The sequence below is a fragment of the Danio rerio genome, chromosome 8 (genome assembly GCF_052040795.2).
Source record: "Danio rerio strain M-AB ecotype USA chromosome 8, GRCz13ab, whole genome shotgun sequence".
NCBI classification, from domain to species: domain Eukaryota; kingdom Metazoa; phylum Chordata; class Actinopteri; order Cypriniformes; family Danionidae; genus Danio; species Danio rerio.
Window position 1 is genome coordinate 10,897,501 of NC_141028.1, and position 26,181 is coordinate 10,923,681.

The 26,181-nt window shown below is 36.4% G+C and overlaps 1 protein-coding gene across 4 annotated transcripts in view; it reads right to left on the reverse strand.

The window, feature by feature from the left end:
- Positions 1 to 89: 89 nt before the first annotated feature.
- The window catches only part of slc6a8 (solute carrier family 6 member 8), a 66,704-nt gene continuing 40,612 nt past the window's right edge, over positions 90 to 26,181 (reverse strand). The window contains exons 7-14 of one of the 4 annotated variants that reach the window (XR_015497224.1): positions 25,242 to 25,366; positions 17,382 to 17,449; positions 12,393 to 12,505; positions 10,117 to 10,254; positions 8,313 to 8,415; positions 8,039 to 8,139; positions 7,453 to 7,623; positions 756 to 853 (exon numbers count right to left, since the gene is read on the reverse strand). Coding sequence is in view for 1 of the 4 variants with exons in the window: in NM_001327868.1 (NP_001314797.1) it covers positions 713 to 853; positions 7,453 to 7,623; positions 8,039 to 8,139; positions 8,313 to 8,415; positions 10,117 to 10,254; positions 12,393 to 12,505; positions 25,242 to 25,366 (892 nt within the window). In the remaining 3 variants the exon portion in view is untranslated. 4 annotated transcript variants of the gene reach the window in all.

Sequence of the window (26,181 nt, forward strand, 5' to 3'; positions counted from 1 at the left end):
ATTGTATGTATATATATATATATATATATATATATATATATATATATATATATATATATATATATATATATATATATATATATATATATGTTTGTGTGTGTGTGTGTATGTGAAATCCAAATATAAGCCTCTACATTATATAGGTAATTTGCATATTGCCATATATTAGATTTCCATATGGGTATTAACATCTGCAAAGACACATTTAGCTAGATTGCTTGATCTATATCTATTTTTGCCATATTTTAGTTTAGATTTTGATGATAGCGTGATTATTAATCCACTCTTGTGAATGTCATTTATTTAACTCAAGGATGCATTTCCTCCCCTTATGAATGTGTCAGTGCAAAGAGACTCTTATGTTCAGGAAGGTGGCCTGTGGAAATTCTGCCGCTCTGTCAAATGATGTTTTAGGCTACGCTAAAATGTCCCCCTCCAAAGACATGCTGATTACACCCTGCAGGTTTTGATATCTGCAATATTTTTTTTTTCCTGTGTGTTTCTATACGCAGTTTGGACTGGTGGAAGTGGAAGAACACCTGGTACTGTGCATGCTAGAGGATCTGTAGTATGAAACGGATGTAACCGTACATGTGCATCGGCTGATTTTAAGACTGTAAGAGGATGCAGAATTCCATACAAAGAAATAAATACTGATGATCTCTTCAACCAGCTTGCCTTAGGAGGGCTGTTGGAGGATTTCCCTTTTCGTCTACATAACACTCTCGAAAATGATCACCTTGTTCTCCTCCATCCCAGGAGACAGAGAGGCCAGGCTTTTAATGTCAGTGTCGGGAGCCATGTATTCCAGGTGATGGGCTCCCCACACTGGTTTGGTCAGATTTTCCCAACGCTGAAAAACAAACAAACATTACAGGTCAATATTCATTTTGTTTTAATGGATAAATTTTGACAGCTCACTTAGCTGTGATAGTTACAATTGATTATAAGAAGGCATGGCACGATAACCAGTTTCAAGGTTTACCATGATTAGGAAAAGTCAGGGTTTTAAAAACAGCTACTATTTTCTGCTATACCACTCCTAGAGTATACAGTTAAAGTCAGAATTATTAGCCCCCCTTTGAATTTCTTTTTTAAATATTTCCCAAATGATGTTTAACAGAGCAAGGAAATGTTCACAGTATGTCTGATAGTATTTTTTCTTCTGGAGAAAGTCTTGTTTGCTTTATTTCGGCAAGAATAAAAGCAGTTTTTAATTTTTAAAAACCCATTTTAGGGTCAAAATTATTAGCTCTTTTAAGCTATATTTTTTCGATAGTCTACATAACAAATCATTATAACAAATCATTATACAATAACTTGACAAATTCCCCTAACCTGCCTAGCTAACCTAATTAACCTAGTTAAGCCTTTAAATGTCACTTTGAGCTGTATAGAAGTGTCTTGAAAAATATCTAGTCAAATATTATTTACTGTCATTATGGCAAACATAAAAGTTATTACAAATGAGTCATTAAAACTATTATGTTTAGAAATGTGTTAAAAAAAACTTCTCTCCGTCAAACAGAAAATGGGGGTAAAAACTAAACAGGGGGGTTTAATAATTCTGACTTCAACTGTTCTCATTTAAAGTGGTAACAAGTGTTTCGACTTCCACATAATATTTTTGAGATTTTAATAAGCTGTTTACTTAGAAAAAAATAAACTCTTAGAAATTCCTATAGTTAAGTTAGACTATTTTACTCCAAGTGTACTATCAAGCTCTGATTTATCTCTCGGTAACATTGCTTTTTTTTGTTGTTGTTCATTTATTTATATATTTATTATTATTTATTTTTTGCATTGACTGATTGTGAAATCACAAGTGTAAAATTACAAAATAAAAACAAAATGTTATGTAGGAATGTAAAAAAACTAACATGAATAGCATAATTGCAAGAATTGAATGTATAAATATATATCCACTACAGGTCAAAAGTTTGGGGTCAATTGTTTTATTTTTTTAGTGATTATTTTTATGTAATAATTTAAATAAAGTTATTCTGTTCATCAAAGCAGCATTTATTAAATGTAAAAAAAAAGTTAAGTTACTCTTACCATTAATAATAATAATAATAATATTAATTATAATAATGATAACAATAATAATTAATATTAGAGTGATTTCTGAAGGATCATGTGACTCTGTTGCAAATTCATCTCTAAATTCATCTTTTAAATGACTAGAATAAATTATTAAATTAGATTAAAAACTACTTTTGAACAGTTATTTTATAGTGCAATAACATTTCACTATTTTGCTATTTGCACTGTAATTTTGCTGAAAAAGCGTTTGCACCCTTACAGATTTCTTTAATATTTAGCAGGATTTTTCCACTTCAAACAAGACCATCAAACAAATGTAAATATTAGTCAAAGATAACACAAGTAAACACATCATGCACATTTTGAATTAAGGTTTCTATTGTTAAACAATTTTGTCAATAAGTAGTAATAGTGTAAATAATTAGTCCCACAATAAGGTTTCATTATTTAATGTATTCACTAACATGAACAAATTATGAACAATACCGCATTTATTAATCATAGTTCAACATTTACTAATGCATTATTAACATTGAAATTCATGCTTGTTAACATTAATTAATGCACTGCGAGTTAACGAACTAACAATGAACAACTTTATTTTCACTTACTAACATTAACATGAACAAATACTGTAATAAATGTATTGTTCATTATTTGAAAATGCATTAACTACATTAAATAATTGTAACCATTACCCTTATTGTAAAGCGTTACCAAATAATTTTTAAATAATTTAGTTTAATATTATTATTATTATTTTTAAATAAATTAATGATACTAAAATAACACTGACTGCTTTTAAAGGTTCAGGACACCCTGGAGAACTTTTTTTTTTTTATATATTAACAGATGTGTGAGTTGAGCATCAGTTAAGACAATGTTAGCACCTGTCAGCTTTAATTGAGGGGAAAACTGGATAGTTTTCAGCTTTTGTCAGCTAATTTCAGCTTCCGGGTTTAAAATGATTTTTGGGGCGGGATCAAAATTGGCGACGTAGCGAAGTACCGCAAGTGCAATGATGATGCGTCGGTTTCTCACAGGGCCGGAGTGGGACTCTTTTTCAGCCCTGGAGTTTCAAGCCTCAGACCGGCCCACCTCAGTTCACCACTGACTATATTAAAATAAGGTTATTTCCAATTCAGTTTCTAATTACACTATCACGTCTTTTTTTGAGAAAACAGCACTTTTAGAACTTCAAATGTTCAACAACCCTTACAGTATTATGTCTTAACATTAAAAATGAAAAAAACAAAACAATTGTTACTCAGACGAGGACCGAACCCAGGTTGGCCGCGTCATAATCTACCGTACTAACCACTGCACCACAACAGCTGCACGTTGAATGGCGACTTATCTAGTTATATCATCATTAACTTGCATCCTGCTCACGAGGCTACGTGAAAATAGATAAAAAGAGCAGAGCTGCGGTAAAATAATGAATAAGAAGGCTGTGGTCAAGTAAATAAATAAATAATTTTTAAAAAGTGTGACTGCTGAGAGCAACCGATTCTGGAACTAGGGACACCGGCCCTCGCGGCCAAAAAATGGACCGGCCCACCGGGAATTCTCCCGGTCCTCCCGATTAGCCAATCGCCTGGTTTCTCATTATTATTCAAAGCGGAGTTTTCTTATCCTATGAGAAGAGCCGGCTGCTTAATTATTCATGAGCACGTGCTTTCCGAAGGCAAGGCAGACGCAGACCTGCCAGACCAGTGCCAAGCTCAAGCTGTGAGACACAGACCTTACAGATCTTTATGAAGACTCGTATGTGTTTGTTTCCATAATCCACGGGGTTTGTTGCATGTTTTTCCCCGCGATCCTGTCAGGGCCGATCAAACAGCAAAGCTGTGTGTGTGATGCAAGCATTTTTGTCGGGAGAGCAGCACAAGAATTGGAGAATGGCGGATGTTGTCTTGTATAAGGAGTTCATTCACATTCAGACACATCGCCGTGCTGCTTTGTTTGCCTAAATCCTCCAGATTACCAGCAGGGCTAATGGTTAAAATAGGCACGTCAGGAGACCTGCTGCACTGAGTCTGCATTTAGATCTATGATTCAGACCCGGGGATTGAGGGAGAAGTCCTCATTTATAGTGTGTACATGAACACGATTATCTTTATAATGATATAAATTGTGGTTGTCTGTATATGAAATTACTAATAACAAATGTAGCAGGACATTGAATAACTGTTTATTTTTTTGCATTTTAACTTTGAAAACTATAAACTCATGCGTCTCCTCACGGTTTGTCTCAATTTGTGGGCTAACTGACAACAACAGTTGTCAGAGCTCCACACCCATTAATCATGCATCTTTTGAAAAAATTCTGAAGTAGACTTTAACCGAAAGTGGGGGGTGTCATGGCCCTTTAAATATTACCATACATTTGCAGAAAATGGATTCCAGTCAAACATACTTTTATATTTGTATTACCTATAGGTTGTGATGCACTTCATTAGGTTGAATCAGAATGTAACATCATTTCACCCCCTTCTTTTTTTCACTGAATGTGTTAATACACATTCAATGAAAATGAAATCGTGCTGTACACTGAATATAGGACATCTCATCATATACCTCAGGTCACAATCTTTTTATAGATACAATCATAGTGTCGTAATATCATCCACACAATAGATAACATTTTCGTTTCTTTAAAAGTAACTATACATCTTAAGACACTTCAAAGCCACAATATTAATCTATATGACTGATAGCCCTATTATTTTCCGTTTCCTCCAGCATCAAGCTCTAGTTTTTCCCACAACGTACAAGCCACAAACCCTCACTTTTGTCTTGTGTGTGAATGTGTTTGAATGCAAACACTGAGGCGTTGAAGCATTGTGGTCTGCAGAGGAATGACAACCATTAGCCTACTTACTATAAATACACACATCGCTTTCTCATGATGCTTTCACTGAGGTAACTGACCCATAGTCCAACTCCAATGGCACCAACAGCAACATTAAACCGCCACTTTCACAGTAACTGCTGCTGTTTTTATGTGTTTAAGAGGGGTTAATGCTCACAGTTTGAGTATTTAGAGAGTGGGACTGCACAATATATAGTTTGAGCATTGATTTCAGTGTGTGCATTCGCAATAGTCACATCGCAGGATATGCAGTGTTGAGTAGGGATTATTTGAACAGCTCCACAGTTCAGACACATGAGAATTGTGCAGTCACTGCAGATTTGAATTGTAATATAGTTAAAGTTGATCATTTGTGAGTGTTTTTAATGCATGTAACTGTTTCACATTTACTGTTACATTCAGGCATAATAAATTATACCATTTGCAACTTTAACACAGTTCATTTTATTGAATTATTCGTACATTTCTAGACTATAAAATGCTGTTTATTTTCCTTGTAAGTTTGCTCTATTGTTTTTATCTTTGCTTCTAATTAATTTATTGTACTTTTTGCATGAAATAAGCCAACCTGATTTCACCAAGTAGTAAGTTTAGTGAGTAGTGAGTAAGTTTCTACTGAGTGGTACGGTGTGGTTCGGAACGCTTTTATGGCGGTTTCCATAGTCAAAAGGTACCAAAAAGTGAAACGTACTGTACTATGTTTTGGGTACCCTTTAGACCAGTGTTTCTCAACTGGTGGGTCGTGACCCAAAAGTGGGTCGCGGGAACATTTTCAGTGGGTCGCGGAGTGTGTGGTCAAAATAAAACAATACAAGTTTAATTTTTTACTTATTTTGCTTATACCGGACTTTTATTTTGAAATGCGTGCGCGACAACCCTACCGTCTGACAAGTGAAATTTCATTTAATTATTGCAAAAAATATGTCGAAGCGCAAGTACGACCCCAAATATGTTAAGTATGGATATATATATATTGACGACAAAAAAGACTTAAAGCCTCAGTGTCATATGTAGTGAGGTGCCCTCGTAAGAGAGCATGAAATTTGGGTTGCGGCTTGATGACCATGTAAAAATGTGGGTCCCATGGCCAAACCAGTTGAGAACCCCTGCTTTAGACAACCCAGGCTCATTCTGAAAACGTAGTCCCGTGGATGTTTCTGGAGACTGCGAATTATGTAGCCGCAGGTACGTATGGCTACATTTAATTTTTTAAGCGAACGCTACGAGGTTGTGTGACGCCGTTCCTTTTTCGGATTGCTGGCTGACTGCTTACCTCCGTGTGGAGGGCTTTCCCACCGAAACCAGTTTGTCCAGTTAGTTCTTCATGTAAGTCGGCAGACTAAAGACACAGAGAGGAGCTGACCACGACGACGACAACCGGGTTCGAGTCCGGGGAAGAGCGGTTCAAGAAATCAGGTGAGACAAAAACAGAATCCAAAAATTAGTCAACAAGATGATAACAGGATAAGAATGTGGTAAAATCCGAAAACGTAGTAAAAATCAGACGAGGGCTTTTCTTTTTCTGGACGGCTTTTGTAAATTGTTGGTTGGGTTTAGGAAAAAGGGAGGAGGGTGGGTAGGCCGATTGGCCGGTCACCCAGTCAATCATTCAGCCAGTCAGACAGACGGTTGTTCGACAGTAGTCTCTGGTTTACGCAAGAACAGCGCGGGTGTGAACGGCACTCACAAGAGACGTTCAAGATGCGAAAAAGCGCACACAGTTGCCTCTCGCTGATTTGCGAAAACAAAAACTGCAAAAATACGTACCTCCTGGTACCTATTTCGCGGTCTCCAGAAACGTCCACGGGACTACGTTTTCAGAATGGGCCTGGGTAACCTTTAGGGTACCAGATTGTGAGGCTCTGTGTGTGTTTATATATGTCTTATTTACTTTTTATTATATATAATCGCAGATGTATGACGTAACGGTACAGTAGGCTATTTACATTATCATTGGTTTGCCATTATAATCAAATACTGTTCATAGAAAGATTAGTAATTAACATTAATACATAAGTATTTATGTATATAAAGCATTTGTTTAGTAAGAAGTGCTTTCATACAATATAGTTTATTTTATCTTTGCCATGATGACAGTAAATAATATTTGACCAAATATTTTTCAAGACACTTCTATACTTAAAGTGACATTTAAAGGCTTAACTAGGTTAATTAGTTTAAGTAGGCAAGTTAGGCTAATTAGGCAAGTTATTGTATAACGATGGTTTGTTTTGTAGACTAATAAACAAATATATAGCTTAAAGGCGCTAATAATTTTGACCCTAAAATGGTTCATAAAAAAATAAAAACTGCTTTTATACTAGCCGAAATAAAACAAATAAGACTTCTCCAGAAGAAAAAAATATTATCAGACATACTGTGAAAATGTCCTTACTCTGTTAAACATCATTTGGGAAATATTTAAAAAAGAAAAAAATTCAAAGGGGGCAAATAATTATGACTTCAACTCTATCTGACTGCAATGTCACACAGCCCCATTAGAGAGTTGAAATGTCTGAAATGGTGTGTACCTCTTTAAATGTTCCCTTAGCTCCAGAGAGCTTGTACACGAGGCTGACGGGGATGCAGAGCATGGAGGAGAGAGCCAGACACCATCCGATCACCTCTCCCCACCATGGGTACACATACACATTGTTGTAGGTCAGAGGCTTGTAGTTCAGCAGGTGAAATAGGAAGATACCCTGAAGACCAAGAAAAAAGGCATCCGTCAAAAATCTGACTGCATCAGTAGCTGTTTCCATCCACCTGTTATTATGGGCATTTTGGAATATTGCATAGAAAATGTTTAATGGAAACATCAAGATGCACGTCATTTTTTTAAATGCACATAAATACTGATATGAACAACTGAGTAGGATAAACCTTTGTTTTTGATTTGTTTTTGCTACTACGGATGTAAATGGCACATGAAAATGTAAATTCTGCTAAATATTTACTTCTGTTGTGTTCAACTGAAGAAGGAAACTCGTAAATGGTGAACCCTTTGGAAACTGTCCCTTTAATACCAGGTGTATACTGTAATGCATCATTTAAAATCATTTTAATGGCATATGCACTGACATGCCATGAACAGGCGAGAGGTTTTTCAACACTCACCATGCAAACACATGGAGTTATAATGGACCAGCACCACTTCATCCACGGGAATGGCCGGTAACCGATCATACGAGCAATATCGTCCATGAATCTGTCAGCACCTGCACAAAGTCAGCAGTGTTTTAGGTGTGTGTAGGATTAGAATAGCGTTACTGTCAGCACAGGCTCCTACATGCTATTTTTGTCCCTGTGTGCAGCGAACATTGTAAAGATAAATGTCTGCGCTGCTCATGATAAACTGATGAGATGTGAGAAAATGAAAGCTGATTCTCACCATAAACCCATGCGACAACCACGCATTCCCAGAATGCTTGCCACAGTAGGGTCATTCCACTGGCTGAGTAGTAGTCAAAAAGCTGGAAGACGTACATCCCTCCCTGAAATTGATCAACGGAGAGATTAAAAACTGACATTACATTAAAACGAGCACTATCTACCAACATTTCCCACTATCAGCGCATGTTATTCCACAGAAGAAGAAAAAAAATCAATACTAATATGTAATAAAAAGCATAGAAATGCCAGATGAACTAATAAATAAGTACATACAACAGTTTATGATTTATGTAACTATGATTATGAATACAGACACATTAAAATAATTTCCTAAATGTAAATATTGACACTTTTTTTGTACTCGAAATTAATTTATTAATAAACCTTTTATGTAACATTATTAGTCAGTTTTATGTAAATTAAACAGTGGTGTAAAGTACTTAAGCAAATGGACTTCGTTACTTAAGTATTTTTTGGCTACTTTTTACTCGTACTGAGTATTAAAAATATAAGCAAGTTTTATTCTCTACTTGACTACATTTTTGATTGAATATATGTACTTTTTACCCCACTACACTTGAACGGACGCTTATAGTTACTTATTACATTGTGATTGTGCGTGAAGACGAAGTCGGCACATCAAGCAGTGCCAGCACTGATGACCATTGATGGCCTTATCTGAAAGAAATGTTTTCATTTGCCGATATGCAGAATGTCTCTTACAGGATGCAGTGTCTACTTTGTTTGCCACAAAAATAAGTGCTTTTAAGAATTTATGGTACAATTTGAGAAAACACATTGAAGTAAGAGTCTATTTAACGTTAATTTAATGTAAATTAAGTGAATTTATTACAGTTACTGAAATGGCAAAAACCACTGTGACATGACGACTGTTTTAGCTTAATTTGTTTTGTGCAACGTGAATAAATGTTTTTACTGAAATTATACAGTTTGCTCCTCTGTTTAATATTAATACAGAGAAAACATCCAAATCAATTGAAAAACTACTCAAAATTAAAGTATTGCTTCCCTTTGAGACGGTGAGGTGAATCGCATGAAAGTCAGCTCAGATTTTTTCTACTACGTTTTTTACTTCTTTTTTTTTATTGTTTGTGCCATTTTGAACATTTGAGTTTGAGACTTTTTGTTCTATTTTTTTTATCTATTTTGTTCTGCCATTTTGAAACATTAAGGTGTTCAATTTAATTTAATATTAGGAAATAAAACCTTTCTTGGTGTTCTTTGAGCCTACATTCAGTACGAGTAAAATACTTAAGTTCTTTTAAAATTGGATACTTTAATACTTTTACTCAAGTCTTATTGGAATTGGTGACTTGTAACTTGTAATGGAGTCATTTTTACAGTAAGGTATCTGTACTTTTACTCTAGTATGGTTTTCAGGTACTCTTTACACCTCAGAAGTTAAATGTGTTATGAATGTTGTCTGTACTCAACAGTAAGTCAAAATGTCATCTGTGTTTGATAAAGCAAACAAATCAATCTCTCAAATGCTACTTGTCAGGTCAGCGATTGTTTGAAGTTGTCCTGTGTAAACTTCTGCGTCATCGTGAGCTTTACGAGTCACGTCTCTTCTGCGTACAGTAAGAGTTTTGACTGCTGGATGATCAAACTCTGAATGAGAGCGTGATGATGTAATGCTCAGTGAAAGGACTCGTGACAAACCATTATATTGTTGTCTGACTAATGGAGTAGAACGCTGCTGATCGTGAGGGAAATAGATGCTGATTTTCTCACGCTTGACATTATCGCTTATGGAAGGGTGTTTCATTAAAGACACTCACCTGTGTAACCATGGAGAGATCTATAATGAAGCATAATAAACAGCAGATCGCCACAGCGATTTCGCGCTGATAGCGCATGTAATACTTTCCAGGGAAAAGATCAAGAATGCCAGTTACGAAACCCTCCACACCAACAAACTGTGAAAAAAAAAGGAGTCATGTGTGTTAGTAATGGAAGATTTAAAGATATAGTTGTTGTATAGTGTAATATAAATTGATAACACACAAGGGCTAATTGAGATAAGAAACTTACTACATTAATAGAACAAGTTTGGGAACTTAATATAATTGAGACACTGTTTTCTATTTCATTTTATTTTTAAATTTCAGACATTTTGTTTGTTGTTTTTGTCAATTTGATTATTATATGTTTGGTTTATGTCTGTAGAGGCAGGGGTTACAGATTGTTAGGGGGCTGTAGTGTTCTTGAGATGCAGATTATAGTAAAGTGAGCAGATCTGGAGGGGCTATTTTTGTAGAGAACGGCCCAGTGCCATACTAGCTGGTGATACTAGAGTGGATATGCCCTTCTGTCCATCTCCCATACACTGAAAAGCTAGTTTACATCAAAGTCGCTTTAAGGCAAGTAATTTAACTAGGTTGGCAATTTTGAAACGCCTCTCGGTCAGTATGATCGGGCATTCTGTTTGAATGGGAAAACATCACATTTTCAAAAATTAGGAATCACCAATAAAATTAAACAACAACTGTTTCTTTAGATTCTTTTCTTAATGTTTGAGTCACACAAACTCTTACTGAAATTTTTTGGCTTCTGTAATACAAGGCGGGGCTTCATTTGCCATTTAGTCGTTACACTTTTCACATTCAAAACTATAGGAGCGACACGTCCGGTGTATTCTACAGTCTTTGTTTACATCCAGCTTAGAGCAGTGTAAATTAATGCGAAGATGCTACATTGGTGCCGTGACCCGGATGAGAGCCAATTTTAAATTCAGTTGATCGTCTTTCAGTAATAGCCAATGTTTCCAACATTCTCTATTTTTATGTGCATTTTGGACCAGGCATAAAAAATACACCAAATAGAAACACCAAAATGCGCACAAAAATGAAAATGTGCATAGTAAAATGATGCGCACAACTTAGGATAGGATGCAAAATATACTACGATGGAAACGCATTTACTAAATAATTTTCAGTGTGTGCATTGTGACGGTCCCAAGTATCCAGACCTTATTTCAGGAGAAATGTGGCAGATCCAGATTGGATGACTGCATAACCAATCATTAGTTGGTTGTGTAAATGTGTATATAAGTGTTGCTGTGCTAGTTGGGAGAGGATGGTGTGGTTACTCAGGAGTCTTCATGTCAATGCCCAGCCATAGTGTAGGCACATTGAAGGCACATAGCAGCTGATGGTTGGGGGTCAAAGCAGGGCAAGAAGAAGCAAATGACCAAGAAACACTTGCAATGTAGTGTTTGAAGATCAGCTGGTCTTCTAAGATTACTCCAAGATTTCTGACCGAACTCTGTTTTTTCAAACTTTAGTTCACCCAAAAAAAGAACATTTTGTTATTAATTATTTACCCTTATGTCTTTCCAACTGCCCTATCATCATCTTTAAAACTCAAATTAAGATATTTTAGATCAGGGGTGTCCAAACCCGGTCCTGGAGGGCCGATGTCCTGCATATTTTAGTTCCAACCTCAACTGAACACACCTGAATCTGCTAATCAAGCGCATTCTAGGTATACTAGAAACTTCCAGGGAGGGGTGTTGAAGGAAGTTAGAGCTAAACTATTCAGGACACCGGCCCTCCAGGACCGAGTTTGGACACCCCTGTTTTAGATTAAATTCAAGAGCTCTCTCATCCTCCATAGGAAGCAACAGTTCCAAGACGTTTAAAGTCCAGAAAAGTGTAAAAACATTCCATGTGGTTCAACTGTAATATTATAAAGTTCCAAAAATACTGTTGTGCACCAAAAGTCCACCCTGACCCTATGTGAAAGTCATTTTTACAGTTTTTAGGTGCATAAAAGTGTTCTTGGAGCTTCGTACAGTATGTTTACAATTGCATGTTTTTTTTCCTCCTGGAAAAATTTGAAAGTCTCCCGACCCTTGCTGTCTATGGAGGACGAGAGAGCTCTCGCATTTCATCTAAAATATCTTAATTTGTGTTCCAAAGTTGAGCGAATGGTGATTAAAATGAAATTACGGCAAATAATCAGTAACAGATTTTCCATGTTTTGGCTAAACTAATCTTTGTATATCCTAAAACCTCCACAAAACATCCGTATAAATGTTTGTTTGTGAACTGACCTGACTGTCCAGTCCCAGCAGTAGCAGCATGATGAAGAATAGGGCAGCCCACACCGGAGCCACGGGCATCATAGAAACGGCTTTAGGATACGCTATGAACGCCAAACCGGGGCCTGTGGGGAGAAGAGAATATGAGAAACGCGTCACCACGGGCAACAGGCCGCCCGCAACTCAGACACACATACACACGTACAGCACCAACGGAACAGAGAGAGATAGAACTCAATAAAAGAGAGAAAGAGAGAGAGAATGAGAGATAGAAGCACCTGGATGAGGTGAAACGAAGTGATAGCTTGTGGAAAAAAGAGGCGGGGGATTTAATTTTTCCTATCTTTTTTTTATTGCTCCGTTACAGTATATCGAAGGCAGGTTTCACAATTAGACATTTAATAGTTAGAAATATCTTTCAATTTTATTTTGATGTTTTTTAGTGTCATTGATGTGTAATGTAGTGTAGGCAGTGTCTCTTTAGAGGTGCATGTTAACATTAAGGGCATCTAAATCTATCAGTGTCATTAGTCAAAGGCCATAATACTAGTAAGTATCACAGCACACAAGACAAGAAATTTACAATGCAGTTAGTTTGTTGTCACATGACAATTAAAGAGCTGGTTATGTAGATTTGTGTCCTAAAGGAACACAAATGGCATCTGCTATATCAATAACTGTTAATGTTAACTGAGCCGACTGACAATGAAATGCCATGAGATTGTCTATTTTGGTCTAAATCACTAATAACTTTATCATTACTTTATAATTACAACAGTTTAAATGGGTCATATTGTAAACAAATATTTAACCAATAATTTTTTAAAGGTAAAACAATTACAAAATATTCAGTTCCTAGTTTATTGTTAGAGTAAATTGAATTTGATTGCTGGTTTTGCTTTTATGTGTGAGCCTTCTTTGCATGTTAAATGAGAAGCAAAGTATTATTGTGCTCATTCACATCATTTATAATATGTTTTTAGTAATGATGTTCATCAAAACCAGACAATTTGCATAGCCTGAATTACACTGTGACAGATCACAGTCTGAACAGAAATGTGCTGTTAAACCCTTTCCTGAAATGATCAGGGTCACTGATTCATAACACTGTTTTTTTTTTAATTAAAGCTAGAACAGCATGTGGTTTAATGTATTTTGTTTGTAGCATTATTGTATAATGTATGTAGTTTTGTAGACACTTTGGAGTGTTTCATTGTCTTTTCTAGACATTACACCATCTAAACATACCGGCCATATTATAGGTATAAATGGAGAGTGTGTTGGTGTTGTGTTAAAATGCCCCTATTATGCTATAATTTTACTCTCAAGGTCTTCTACAAAAGGTTTACACCCATCCAAGGTTAAAAAACATGTGACCCTGGACTACACAAAAACTTATGTTGCACAGGAAGCAAAAAACAAATATAAAATGTAAGGGTCAAGATTACAAATTTTAATTTATGCCAAAATTCATTGGGATATTAAGTTAAGATCATGTTCCATGAAGATTGCAATTTTCCTACAGTAATTATACACTCACCAGCCACTTTACTAGGTACACTTTACTAGTAATCCTTCGTGGAATAGATTTAATAAGGTACTGGAAATAATCCTCAGAGATTTTCGTCCATATTGACATGATAGCATCACGCAGTTGCTGCAGATTTGTCGGCTGCACATCCATGATGCGAATCTCCCGTTCCACCAAATCCCAAAGGTGCTCTATTGGATTGAGCCCTGGTGACTGTGGTGGCCATTTGAGTACAGTGAATTTATTGTCAAGTTCAAGAAACCAGTCTGAGATGATTCACGCTTTATGACATGAAGTGTTATGCTGCTGGAAGTAGCCATCAGAAGAGGAGTACACTGTGGTCATAAAGGGATGGACATGGTCAGCAACAATACTCAGGTAGGCTGTGGTGTTGACTTGATGCTCAATTGGTGCTAATGTGCCCAAAGTGTGCCAAGAAAATATGCCCCACACCATTACACCCCTACCATGAGCCTGAACCGTTGATACAAGGCAGGATGGATCCATGCTTTCATGCTGTTGATGCCAAATTCTGACCCTACCATCTGAATATAGCAACAGAAATCGAGACTCATCAGACCAGGTAACTGGTTCTTCCAATCTTCTATTGTCCAATATTGCCTCAAGGTTTGACGTCCGTTATAACGAGTGGTTATTTGAGTTACTGTTGTCTTTCTATCAGCTGGAACCAGTCTGGCCATTCTCCTCTGACCTCTAGCATCAACAAGGCATTTGCGCCCACAGAACTGCTGCTCACTTGATATTTTCTCTTTTTCGGACCAATCTCTGTAAACCCTAGAGATGGTTGTGGGTAAACATCCCAGTAGATCAGCAGTTCCCATCTGGCACCAATAACCATGCCACGTTCAAAGTCACCTAAATCCTCCATTCTGATGCTCGCAGCAGATCGTCTTGACCATGTTTCCTTGCCTAAATTCTTGTGTTTCTACATTGGCTGATTAGAAATTTGCGCTAAAGAGCAGTTGAACAGGTGCACTTAATAATCTGTCCGGTGAGTGTTTAAAAACATAATTTTTGATTAGTAATTAATATATTCTTAGTACTTAATTTGAACATTTTTAGAGGGAATTTTCTCAATATTTTGATTATATATATTCTTATTCTACATTTTCAAATAGTTGAGTCGCAGTACTTCAGACTTATGACTGGTTTTGTGGTCCATGGTCACATACTGTATAATATACTTATACAGTGTCTGTAATGCATGGTTCAAGGAGCCATTCTCACTAAACTCCTCCCTTCCAAAACCCTGCTCTGCTTGGTCAGATCATGGCCATGTTTTGTTGTGATTGGTCCACTCTTTACGGTGCATGTTGGAAATCAAAAGAAAGCACTTTTAAACAGCGATATGAGCAGTCATGATGCCGTTCATTTTAACGTATTAATTTGAGCGAGTGTGTACATTGCTGGCAGCTTTTGAAGACTAAACTGGCATTATGCAGTTTTGTTATAGGTTTGTGCAGGGAGTAAGGAATTACTGGTGACTTGTTTTAAGAAGTTTCAAAACATGTTCTTTCATTTGGTTGACAGTTAATACTTTTATTTTGCACTTTGATTGAAACCAAAGATTATATATACTGTAAGAAGAAACAGATGAGTATTACCATGAATAGTAGAAACTGCAATGATCAACATGGTGGACAAAGCCTCTCAAATAAAAGATCGCCAATCTGTAAAGCTTGCTTTAGCTGCTGTTAGAAGTTCTGGCTCCCATAGAAATGCATATAGACTTTTCAAAAGTTTATTTAAAGTGCACTTTTTTTGCGTGCAAAAAACAACAGCTTTGAAATATTTAAGTTTGTCAAGCAGTTTTGGAGGTTTCATTATTCCAACATTTAAATACAAGTCTTGTGTTGTGTCCCAATTCACCTACTATCCGTCCAAAATAAAGAATTTAAAAAAAGAATTACCATGTACCAAATTAAAGTGTGTTTAAACACAAGTCAAAGTGTATTCCAAAGTTACCCGGATGGTCTACTCTTCCCTGTAAAAATTGAAGGTGCAGATTTGTGTGTGCTCTAATGTATAATATTGCACACAATAGATTGCTTAATGAATGGGAATTCAATTAGAAGTACAAACATGGCTAAAAAGTGTTAAACTACAAACATAGTGCATGTGTAAGAGCAATGGTTAAGTGGATAGGCTTCGGTAAAGATGTTTGAAAGATTGTTTATTCATATCTAGCCAACTGGAAAATATTTAAAATCACATTTTGGACATTATATTTGATCTGCAACAGGAATACGAACTTTTATTTAGACCTATTTGGTCATTAACTTCTGAATGCAGAATTATGCAAACACCAGAGGTGATTTCTGAACATGAAATGTTAGATTAGCCCACAGATGGTGTCGATTTTATTGACAAGGCAGGTAGCTAAGCAACATAACTGTCCATTAATGAGGAAGTAGTATCAAAGTCCCTTTAAGGAAAGTAATTTCACTTGGTGGCCATCTTTGAAACGCCTCTTAGGCAGTATGCTCGGGCATTCTAATTGAATTAGGAAACATAAAATTCTTCAAAATTGCTTGCCAAGTTTACGATTAAATTTTATATTAGGAATCATCAAAAAAATGTTACTTTAATTGGTGAATAAATTGGTGAAAAAAGAAAATTACTCTTTAGTTTCATTTCTAAACTTTCGAATAACACAAAATCTGCAGAAACCCACATCTGGGTGACACGTCTTGTGTATTCTAGAGTCTTTGGTAGTGTCCCAAATCTTGCATACTCTTCTGTTACACACTCAAAAGTACGCAAACTTTTAGGACATAGTTCAAGTAGGCGAATTGGGAAGCAGCGTTAGTCTTGTTCATCAAAATAGCAGACTTAAAGAACTGGAAATTAGGCCACTAAATAAAGAAGACTTCCCTTGAAATCCTCTTTGCAGGATTATATGAACTATATTACAACCTAAATAAAAAAAATAATATTCAAAAAAGCATAATAGGGGCACTTTAAGTAAAAAAAAAAAGAGATTTTTGCAATTGTGTAAAATGATTTCTCTGTATATGACCCCTTTAAGAAGTACAGAAGCAGGATATTGATGGAATACTGCCAATGAGACACTGTTTTTACGTGACTTCCGGTAAGAAATATAATGGAAATATATGGTGAACAGGCAGAAGAAGCATGTGTCTTACTGTATATACGTATATTAACGTCAAGCGGCGGCTGTTCAAAGCCATTCAACACTGAACTGTTTGAAGAGGGTTAGTGCTAGACGTTAGCGCTTGTGTTGGGGGTTAAAAACAGATCGAGTTTTACAGCTTGTCCACACTTTGGCTGTGTTTCTCAAAAACAGTGGGTGACCCTAAATGTGGAATGGCGCTAGGCTAAGCGGTGCGTGTCGGGCCTGCCAGAGTCGGCAGAGGCTCGTAGGTGCTGACTTTAGGACTGGGCTGTAGTAGAGGTGTAAATGCTAACATTAGATATCAGAGGTTTACCTGCGTTGGCAGACTGCTCCAGGACCCCTCTTGAAATCGAGATGTGCACATCTCAAGAGGCAAAGTTCCTGGTTAAATAATCCTTAAATTAATACTTAAATAAAGCCAAAATATAGATATAGAGATATAAATGAATATATATGAATCACAAGATATGATATATATATATATATATAGAACGGGTCTGAAGACAATCAAGGAAAACTAGTCAAAGCATCAAGTTTATGATGGGGAATCTGGTTCGCTGTCTAACTGTAACTGTCATCCGATTGTGTGCTGCAGGAAAATGAAAAATAAGAAAAAGCCACAAACGATGTGTGGATGGTTTCCTTCTCAAAGTCGCCTGGAAGTACAGCACATCACAACCCACTCGGACATCACCACACACGCACACGCTGACACAGGTAAACTCATTTAGATTGGTTTCATACTGACACAGACGACACACTAGAAGACAAGGACCAACACACACACACTCAATCATTCTGACACACACACACATACACGTTCAAAACATGTTTGTGTGCGTGTTGTGCATGTGTGCGATTTTAATGTTCTCTTAAAGGGGTCATATCATAGTTTTCTTCATATGCAATTCAAATGCTTTTAAGGTTATCATTTGTTTGATAATTCATTATGAGTTAGTTCATAATTCCATATACTGTATATCATCATTGTTTGTCCCATTGTAATATTCCATTTTGGACCACAAAATATATACATAATCTATGTTTTTGTGTTTTATTTCATAATTGTTATGCTGGTGGCCATATGTCTGGTGGCAGATAAAGTCGAAGAATCCAAAGTAAAACAAAAGCTATTATTTTAGTATTACGAGATAAAATTACAATTTTATTAATAACTTGTTTGTTTATATTTATTTTTGTTTTTGTTTATATTTACCATTGTATTATTTTAGCAATTTTATCATATCCATCAATTCCATCAATGTCATTCATTCTTCTATGGCAGGGCACCTCAGCTAAATTAGTTCCCACCACGGCTACATCGCAGCTTCTCATTCAAAACCTTCAGATGTTTTTGCTTTTTTATAGTGGGTTATAATTGCACCAAAACGAATTAAAATGTAAGTGATTTGTAACAGAGCGAACTTTTCTGTAATCATAGTAGTGCTGTGCGTTATTTGATCAATCTTTTACGGTTAGATGCTAAAGCCTCATTCATCTAAAAGCAACAAGCGACCGTTCATTTCAACTGCAAGTGAGTGAGTTCCATTGACCTCCAACTACGCGAGTGACAAGTAACCGTTCTTTTCAGCGGAGAGTGAGCAACTTCTATTGACCTCCGTCTACGCGAGCGACAAGCGACCGTCATTTCAAAGGAGAATGAGTGACTTCCAGTGACCTCCACGTACGTGACTGACAAGTAACCGTGCATTTTAGCGGAGAGTGAGCGACTTCTATTGACCTCCGTCTACTTGAGCAACAAGCGACCGTACATTTCAGTGGAGAGTGAGCGACTTTCATTAACCTCTGTCTACGCGAGCGTCAAGCGACCGTTCCTTTCAGTGGAGAGTGAGCAACTTTTATTGACATCCGGCTATGTAAGCAATAAGCGACTGTTCATTTCAACCGAGAGTGAGCAAGTTCCATTGACCTCCGTCTACGTGAGTGACAAGCGACTAATTTCAATGAAGAGTGAGTAACTTCCATTGACCTCCGTCTATGTGAGTGACAAGCGACTGTTAATTTCAACGAAGAGTGAGTAACTTCCATTGACCTCCGTCTATGTAAGTGACAAGAAACCGTTCATTTCAGCGGAGAGTGAGCGACTTCCATTGACCTCTGTCTACGCGAGTGACAAGCGAACATTTATTTTAACTAAGAGTAAGCGACTACTATTGACCTCCGTCTACGTGAGCCACAAGCGACTGTTCATTTCAACGGAGTGTGAGCGACTTCCATTGACCTCCGTCTACATGAGCGACAAGCGACCAATCATTTCAACTGAGAGTGAGCGACTTCCAATGACCTTCGTCTACGCGAGCGACAAGCGACCGTTCATTTCAATTGAGAGTGAGTGACTTCCATTGACCTTCGTCTACGCAAGAGATAAGCAATCGTTCATTTCAACGGCAAGTAGACTTAAATTGACCTTAGTATAATCGGGCGATAAGCGACCGTTCATTTCAATGGAGAGTGAGGGACTTCCATTGACCTCCATCTACGCAAGCGACAAGGGACTATTTATTTCGAAGGAGAGTGAACGACTTCCATTGACCTCCAACTACGCAAGCGATTAGTGACTGTTCATGTCAATGGCACGTAGGCTTCCATTGACATCCGTCTACATGAGCGATAAGCAAATGGAGAGTGAAGGACTTCCAATGATATATTATTATTATTATTATTTATTTTTTTAATAAATGATGTAAAAAAAAAAAATAATAAATATATATATATATATATATATATATATATATATATATATATATATATTTTTTTTTTTTTTTTTTTTTTTGGTATTAATATCAATAATTATCCTTTATTTGTCTCTTGTATTTTTGTTTTATGGTTTCAGTTATGAATAGTAATCCTCATTTAAACAAGCCATGACTGCTATATTACTTCTATCAAGTACAAATGTACTAATAAGTGTCTGAATCAGTCAGATCTAGAAGTATAAATGTGCTGAGGTGTATTACGTTATGACTTTAAAACACTAATATGAATTCATTACATTATTAATATTGACATTAAAACTTGTCATCATGAAAAGCCCAGTGAAAAGAGCCCAGACATGTGACTCCTCATGATCTGACCCCTTTAACACATGCAGTACACTGGTATGTGAAAGCAGCCATCATATAGAAACTCATTAATTTCAAGGACACCGTGGTCACTTTGTTTAAGGTCGGTGCATGGCGTCTTGCCAGGTCATTTAAAAATATTATCTCTTCATACTCATTTAGTGTTGTCGTCGACTGTGCAGTCTCTCCTTCAGGCTAAGGACATGCTGTCCTTTACTGAAGCCTCAACAAACCAGTGCACTGCTTCTGTGCCGCACGCTCAATCCGACAGCACTAATGAAGCATGCAGGAGAAAAAGCAAAACCATTACCTCCAACTGCAGCTCAGAGACTACTCGGTCTACACTAAAACAAGCTTTTTTTTCTATCTAATTCATATTAAATTGTTTATTTTTTTTATTTAATGTTGACGTTCATTTACAAAAAGTCACATTTAACGCCTCAAAGATTCTTTATGATTGTTCTGTTTTGTTAAATGAACATGCATGTAGATAATATGTTGACGAGTCAATAAATCTGGATTTTTTATTGAAGTATTAACATTACTTTTATAGCAAATACTGTTTAAAATAGTGCTAATTTCTCTAATTAAATCTATTAAAGATGCCATGAAGGTGGCATTTATTTTTTGCCGATACAGATTTAAAAAATATATAATTATATTTTATAATATAATATAAAATTATATATATAATATAAAAATATATATAATATAATATAATATCGATACCGATAATAGTCTAGCGTTTACAATACTAGCATTTTTACCATTTAACAGTCCAACATTTTAAGAGAGGCACAAGCTAAGATAGGAAAATTACAATATGACAATCTCAGATTCTTGTTTTTTAATATTTAGAATGTGCCATCCATTTTTTTAGCACAAACTAAATAATGTTTTTGTGCCAGCGCTTGAGCCATGGTGCATACCAGCTACTTTCTCTTTGCACATCTGACATTTTGTACATATTAGTTGTCTTTTTATCCAAGCATTAGCGATTTTGGCTCTAGGAAATTTAATTCCTTCTTTCGGCTTAGTCCCTTATTTATCAGGGGTCGTCACAGCGGAATGAATCACCAACTATATGCTTTACGCAGCAGATTCCCTTACAGCTGCAACCCAGTACTGGGAAACATCCACACGTGGGTCTGAGAAATAGGATAGCTTATTCAAAAGACGTAATCTAATTCATGAATCAATCTGTAATATTCAGTAGATGCCTTTTTCATATTATTGCCGATATGTCAACAGCTTTAACTGAATACAATATCAGTGGATTACATTTCGGTGGCGTTCATCCCTAAAATCTATTTGAAAAATCCACCTTTAGACTGCAAGATGAGATTGTAAAAGGCTGCTCTGATTAAATTTTAAAAAATCGTAATTTCGGAGAAATAATAATTTTAGCAAGCCTTTACTGAGATTAATTTCTTTGCAAAAGTTTTAAAGCATTTAAATGTCACAAAAAAAAAATATAAGTCAGATTAATGTGTCCTAGAAAAGAATATATACAGTATATTTACAGTCTAACACAATTTCCACTCAGAAATTGCTATTTAAGGTTACATAATTACAAAGAAACAACTCAATGCTTGACATCAATGATCTGTTATATTTACAACAATAAAACATTAATAATTATTAATAGTCATCCTCGCTATTGTTGATGAAACCAGTTTAGAACATTTGGAAATTTGAATTTGTTTATAATGTGCATTTAAAGGCATGTGTGTATATATTTAATTTTGTTTTAATCTAGTGTGTATCTTGTAGCAGGGTCAAATGTACATGTTATGCATTCGTGCTATAAGCGACAGAAAGCCTGCAGTACGTCTGCTATTCACACATTAAATGTGAAAGATGTAGGCCTATGTGTGATGATTTGACACGTTTGCATGCGTGAGCGTCAGATATGAACATGCGGAGTGTTAAATTCATGCTGAATGCCATAGCCCAGTCTGTGATATCCTCAGTTCTGTTATCAATGATCAAGATTGTATTCTAGGTTTTATTAAATGAAGACCTGTGAGGTTTTAAACCAGGTTTTTCATGGGCCAAAGACAGAGGGCTCTGTTTTAACGATCTATGCACAAAGTCTAAAGTGCAGGCCGCAAAAAGCATTAAGGGTGTGTCTGAATCCACTTTTGCTATTTTAAGGACAGAAAAATAAATTCTGCGCCATGGCGCATGGTCTACAGGGTTGTGCTTATTCTCTTAATGAGTTATGGGTGTGTTTTAAGCATAACGTGCATTAAACTAAAAGAGTCTCATCTCATGTTCCCTTTAAGAGTCAGTTGCGTCACACCATGGCGCATTTGCTACTTACTGTATATCGTGGACCTTGTAAGAGGAAAAACTGAATGCTTCACTAGCCAGAATATAGTTAAACAGAGCATCTACAGCACGAGGATGAAGAACAAGCCTCCTCCATTCGGCCTCTTTACTTTCTCTTTACTTTACTTTTAGTTCTTTACTTTCATGGATAAGGAAACAGTGTTGTACGCACTCTACTAAAGACATCCACTAGCCTACATATTTAGGGTGCTTTCACACTTAGACTTTTGTTTCAGAATCTGTCTCGTTTGCCCAGTTAGCGCGGTTCATTTGGTCTGTGTGAATCAAATCAATCGCTCCGAGATTGCTTGAATGAGGTGGTCTCGGCTCGATTAAAAACGAACTCTGTAGCGGATCGATTGTGGTGAGAAAGCGATACGATCCAAGCTCAGTTATATCACAGTGTTTTATGGATATGTAATAGGCATACGGCTATATGAAGAGAGAATTATTAGTCAGGCGGGAGGGAGGTTATTCCAGACATCCCAAGTCTCCCGGAAGTTTCAGGAGTCTCCCGCAAATGCACAGAGACTCCCGGATGCCCGCAAACAAGTGATAATCTCCCGGAAATCACTTGTCTCCTTCCTGGTCCTCAAATACGTTGCACACCCTTTTCACCTCTCCACATCCCTCCTTGCTCTATAGACATGTCGCACGCACCCCCTGTCAAACACCACCAAACCACCCCCCCCCCCCCCCCCTTTGACAGCTGACCAGGACTCAGCAAAATAAACCCTGACACTCTGACCAATGTGAGGACAGTTTACTCACACATGACTTATTTTAGCTCTTTTGGTCCATTTATAAACGTTGCCATGTGAAAGAGAACCGCACCAAGAGCAAAGAGCAACAATATACCAATTGTAATCCTGGTTTTGAAACAACTAAATCGATTCACAGGTGTGAAAGCACCCCATATTTCCTTTGTTAAACGCAAATATTTCTTTCTAAACAATTTTTAAATTCAGTTCTAATTTCCAGCAAACAAATAAATGAACAATAATAACCAATATGGAGTTATATCCAAACACACGTTCTATTCTTATGCCCCATATGGTCTAAAACAATTATAAATATGCATATAATAAATAATACTGATAAAAATAATAACATTATCCAAATGCAAATTGTCAAGAATAAACTGAAAAAGCCCCCTGAGATGAGGCATGGAGGCAGTGGTTTTTATATTTATATAAAAAATAATAATTTTTATAACATTTGAAACTTTTTTTTTATGTGTAAATATATTTGTGTATTGCTGTACATTCTGTGTGTATTAAGCAATGTGTAAGCGTTTAGACCAGCATAGGTGCATAACTAACGCGCTCTGTGCTGGTCTTCAGACCTGCTTTCAGTTGGTCAACAGTACGATCTTTTTCAGTTCCTCAAAATAGCAACGCACCAGCAATGCGCCTTAACACACCTCCTTTATAGACCAGCACACCCATGAGAAGTGGAGCAAATGGATTTGCAATTTAAACAACATGGCGCAAAACGTGAAAATTAGGGTTGGACTAGTCTCAAAATAGCAACAAATCGCTCAAAACACGTCTTGCGCTTTATTGCGCCGGGTGTATGATCCGGCCCCGAATCATTTAATACAAGAATCATTAGATAAGATATTAAACTCTATCTTAGGATCACAGTGCAACCCCAAAATATTTATTAATCACAATTTTTAATGTTATACTTTGCTACTATCCTTTTTAATTTTAAAAACAACTTTTTGTGTGTGTAAAATCTTTTTCAATTTTAATTTTGACATCAAAATTTGATGCCTTTTTCAAATGTGACCCAAATGTACTTCATTCATATTCATATTGTCTAGAGCTGAACTGGTTCCTATCAATGCAATAATTTCAATATCATACATATTACTAATAGATAAATCTTATCATCAATATAAACTTAACAATAGAGTTCAACTTTAGACCATTACAACGTCTTTGATTTTGTGTGTGGGAATTTTGTAGGTCTTATAAAATATTTGTGTTGATGGAGAACAACATACAGAAATAAGGCAATACACATTTTAAAAGCGGAAACTCACAAACATACACACACATAGACACACAAACAAACACATACAATCCCACTCAACTAAAAACACGAGTGATATACATTATCTATTATTCATCATCATAAACACACACACACACACACACGCACACACACACACACATACACACACACACACACACACACACACACGCACACACACACACACATACACACACACGCACAAAACAAAGTGCTAATTGTCTGCTCCCTTTATAGTGATATGACTAAGAGCATATGGCATCATCAATAAACGTAATAATCATTTATATTCTACATTCATTGATATTGTCAAAGCAGCAATAAACATTTACAGTAAAACACGATACAAGCCACATATCACACTGCACTGAAATTCATTACTTTAGACTATCATCATCATCATCATCATTTCACAGATGTTCATGACTCACACAATGCATGTTTCATTCAACGTCAGCAGATCATTCTTGCATTAAATATAGATTTCATAAATGATTGACGAGAACCAGCCCCAGGTCACAAATGCATTCACTTATGAGCATTAGAAACAAGTCAAAGCGAATTATTAAACACCTGCATTAAGATGCACGCTGTTTCAGGATCAGGGCTGGATGCCGCACACTTTTTAAAAATCTGTACATTAGCTGATCTTACCATTTCATACAGTACATAATCTGTCATGAGCTGTAATGGAGTGAACGACGGCAGACTCTTACCTGATTCTGCCACTTTCGAGATGTCCACACCTTGTTCAGACGCCATGAAACCCAAGATGGAGAAAACCACGAAACCAGCAAAGAAACTGGTGCCGCTATTAATAAGCGCCAGAACAAAAGCATCCCTGTGTGGAGAAGAGAAGAGATCAGTTGTGTTTTAGGAAAACTACAGAACGCATAGTAGATGTTTCAATAGGGAATGTTAAAATGCCTAATATTATTATCTTATAGCTGGTAAACAGTTCAATTCAAATAGTCCTCGCTGTGGCCTGTATCGCAGTGATATTATGTATACGCTGACATGCACAATGAAGTGCGCAATGTGACGTACTGCATGGCTGCATCCGAAATCACATACTTCCATATGCATGTGTAGTAAATTCTAATTCAAATGCAGTACATACTCAAGTGGTGTCAATTACTTTAGTCTGTAAATTCACACTCCCAAGCTGAAGGTGGGGGTAATGCACCAAAACGCAGGATGCCGACAATTGTAAAAATTGCTCATTTTGGTGGTACTTGGAGAGACAATTTTTTTTCTGAGATGGTACTTGATAAAAAAAAGTTTGAGAACCACTGCAATAGAAAATACAAAAATAAGATTTGATAGACGAGACCCACAGAACCATCAAGATTTTTACACTCTGTTGAAGTTTGTGAAAACAATCACACCTGAGCAATTCATGCAACTTCATTTTCCATATGAGAGGCGTCTTTAAGCTGCCATCAATGAAAAATCTTTTAATTAAAGTATTACAGAAATTTCAGTAGTTCAGCACTTTCTCCTTCTGTCATTTCATTACTACACATAGCAGTTTTTGTTTTATTTTTGTTTGTATTGTTTGGGTTTTTACCAATATCTGGTTCAATTCCATGTCAACAGCAACATGAGGTGTAGAATACTTTATTTCCCACTGTATGTACACACACACCCAGCTCC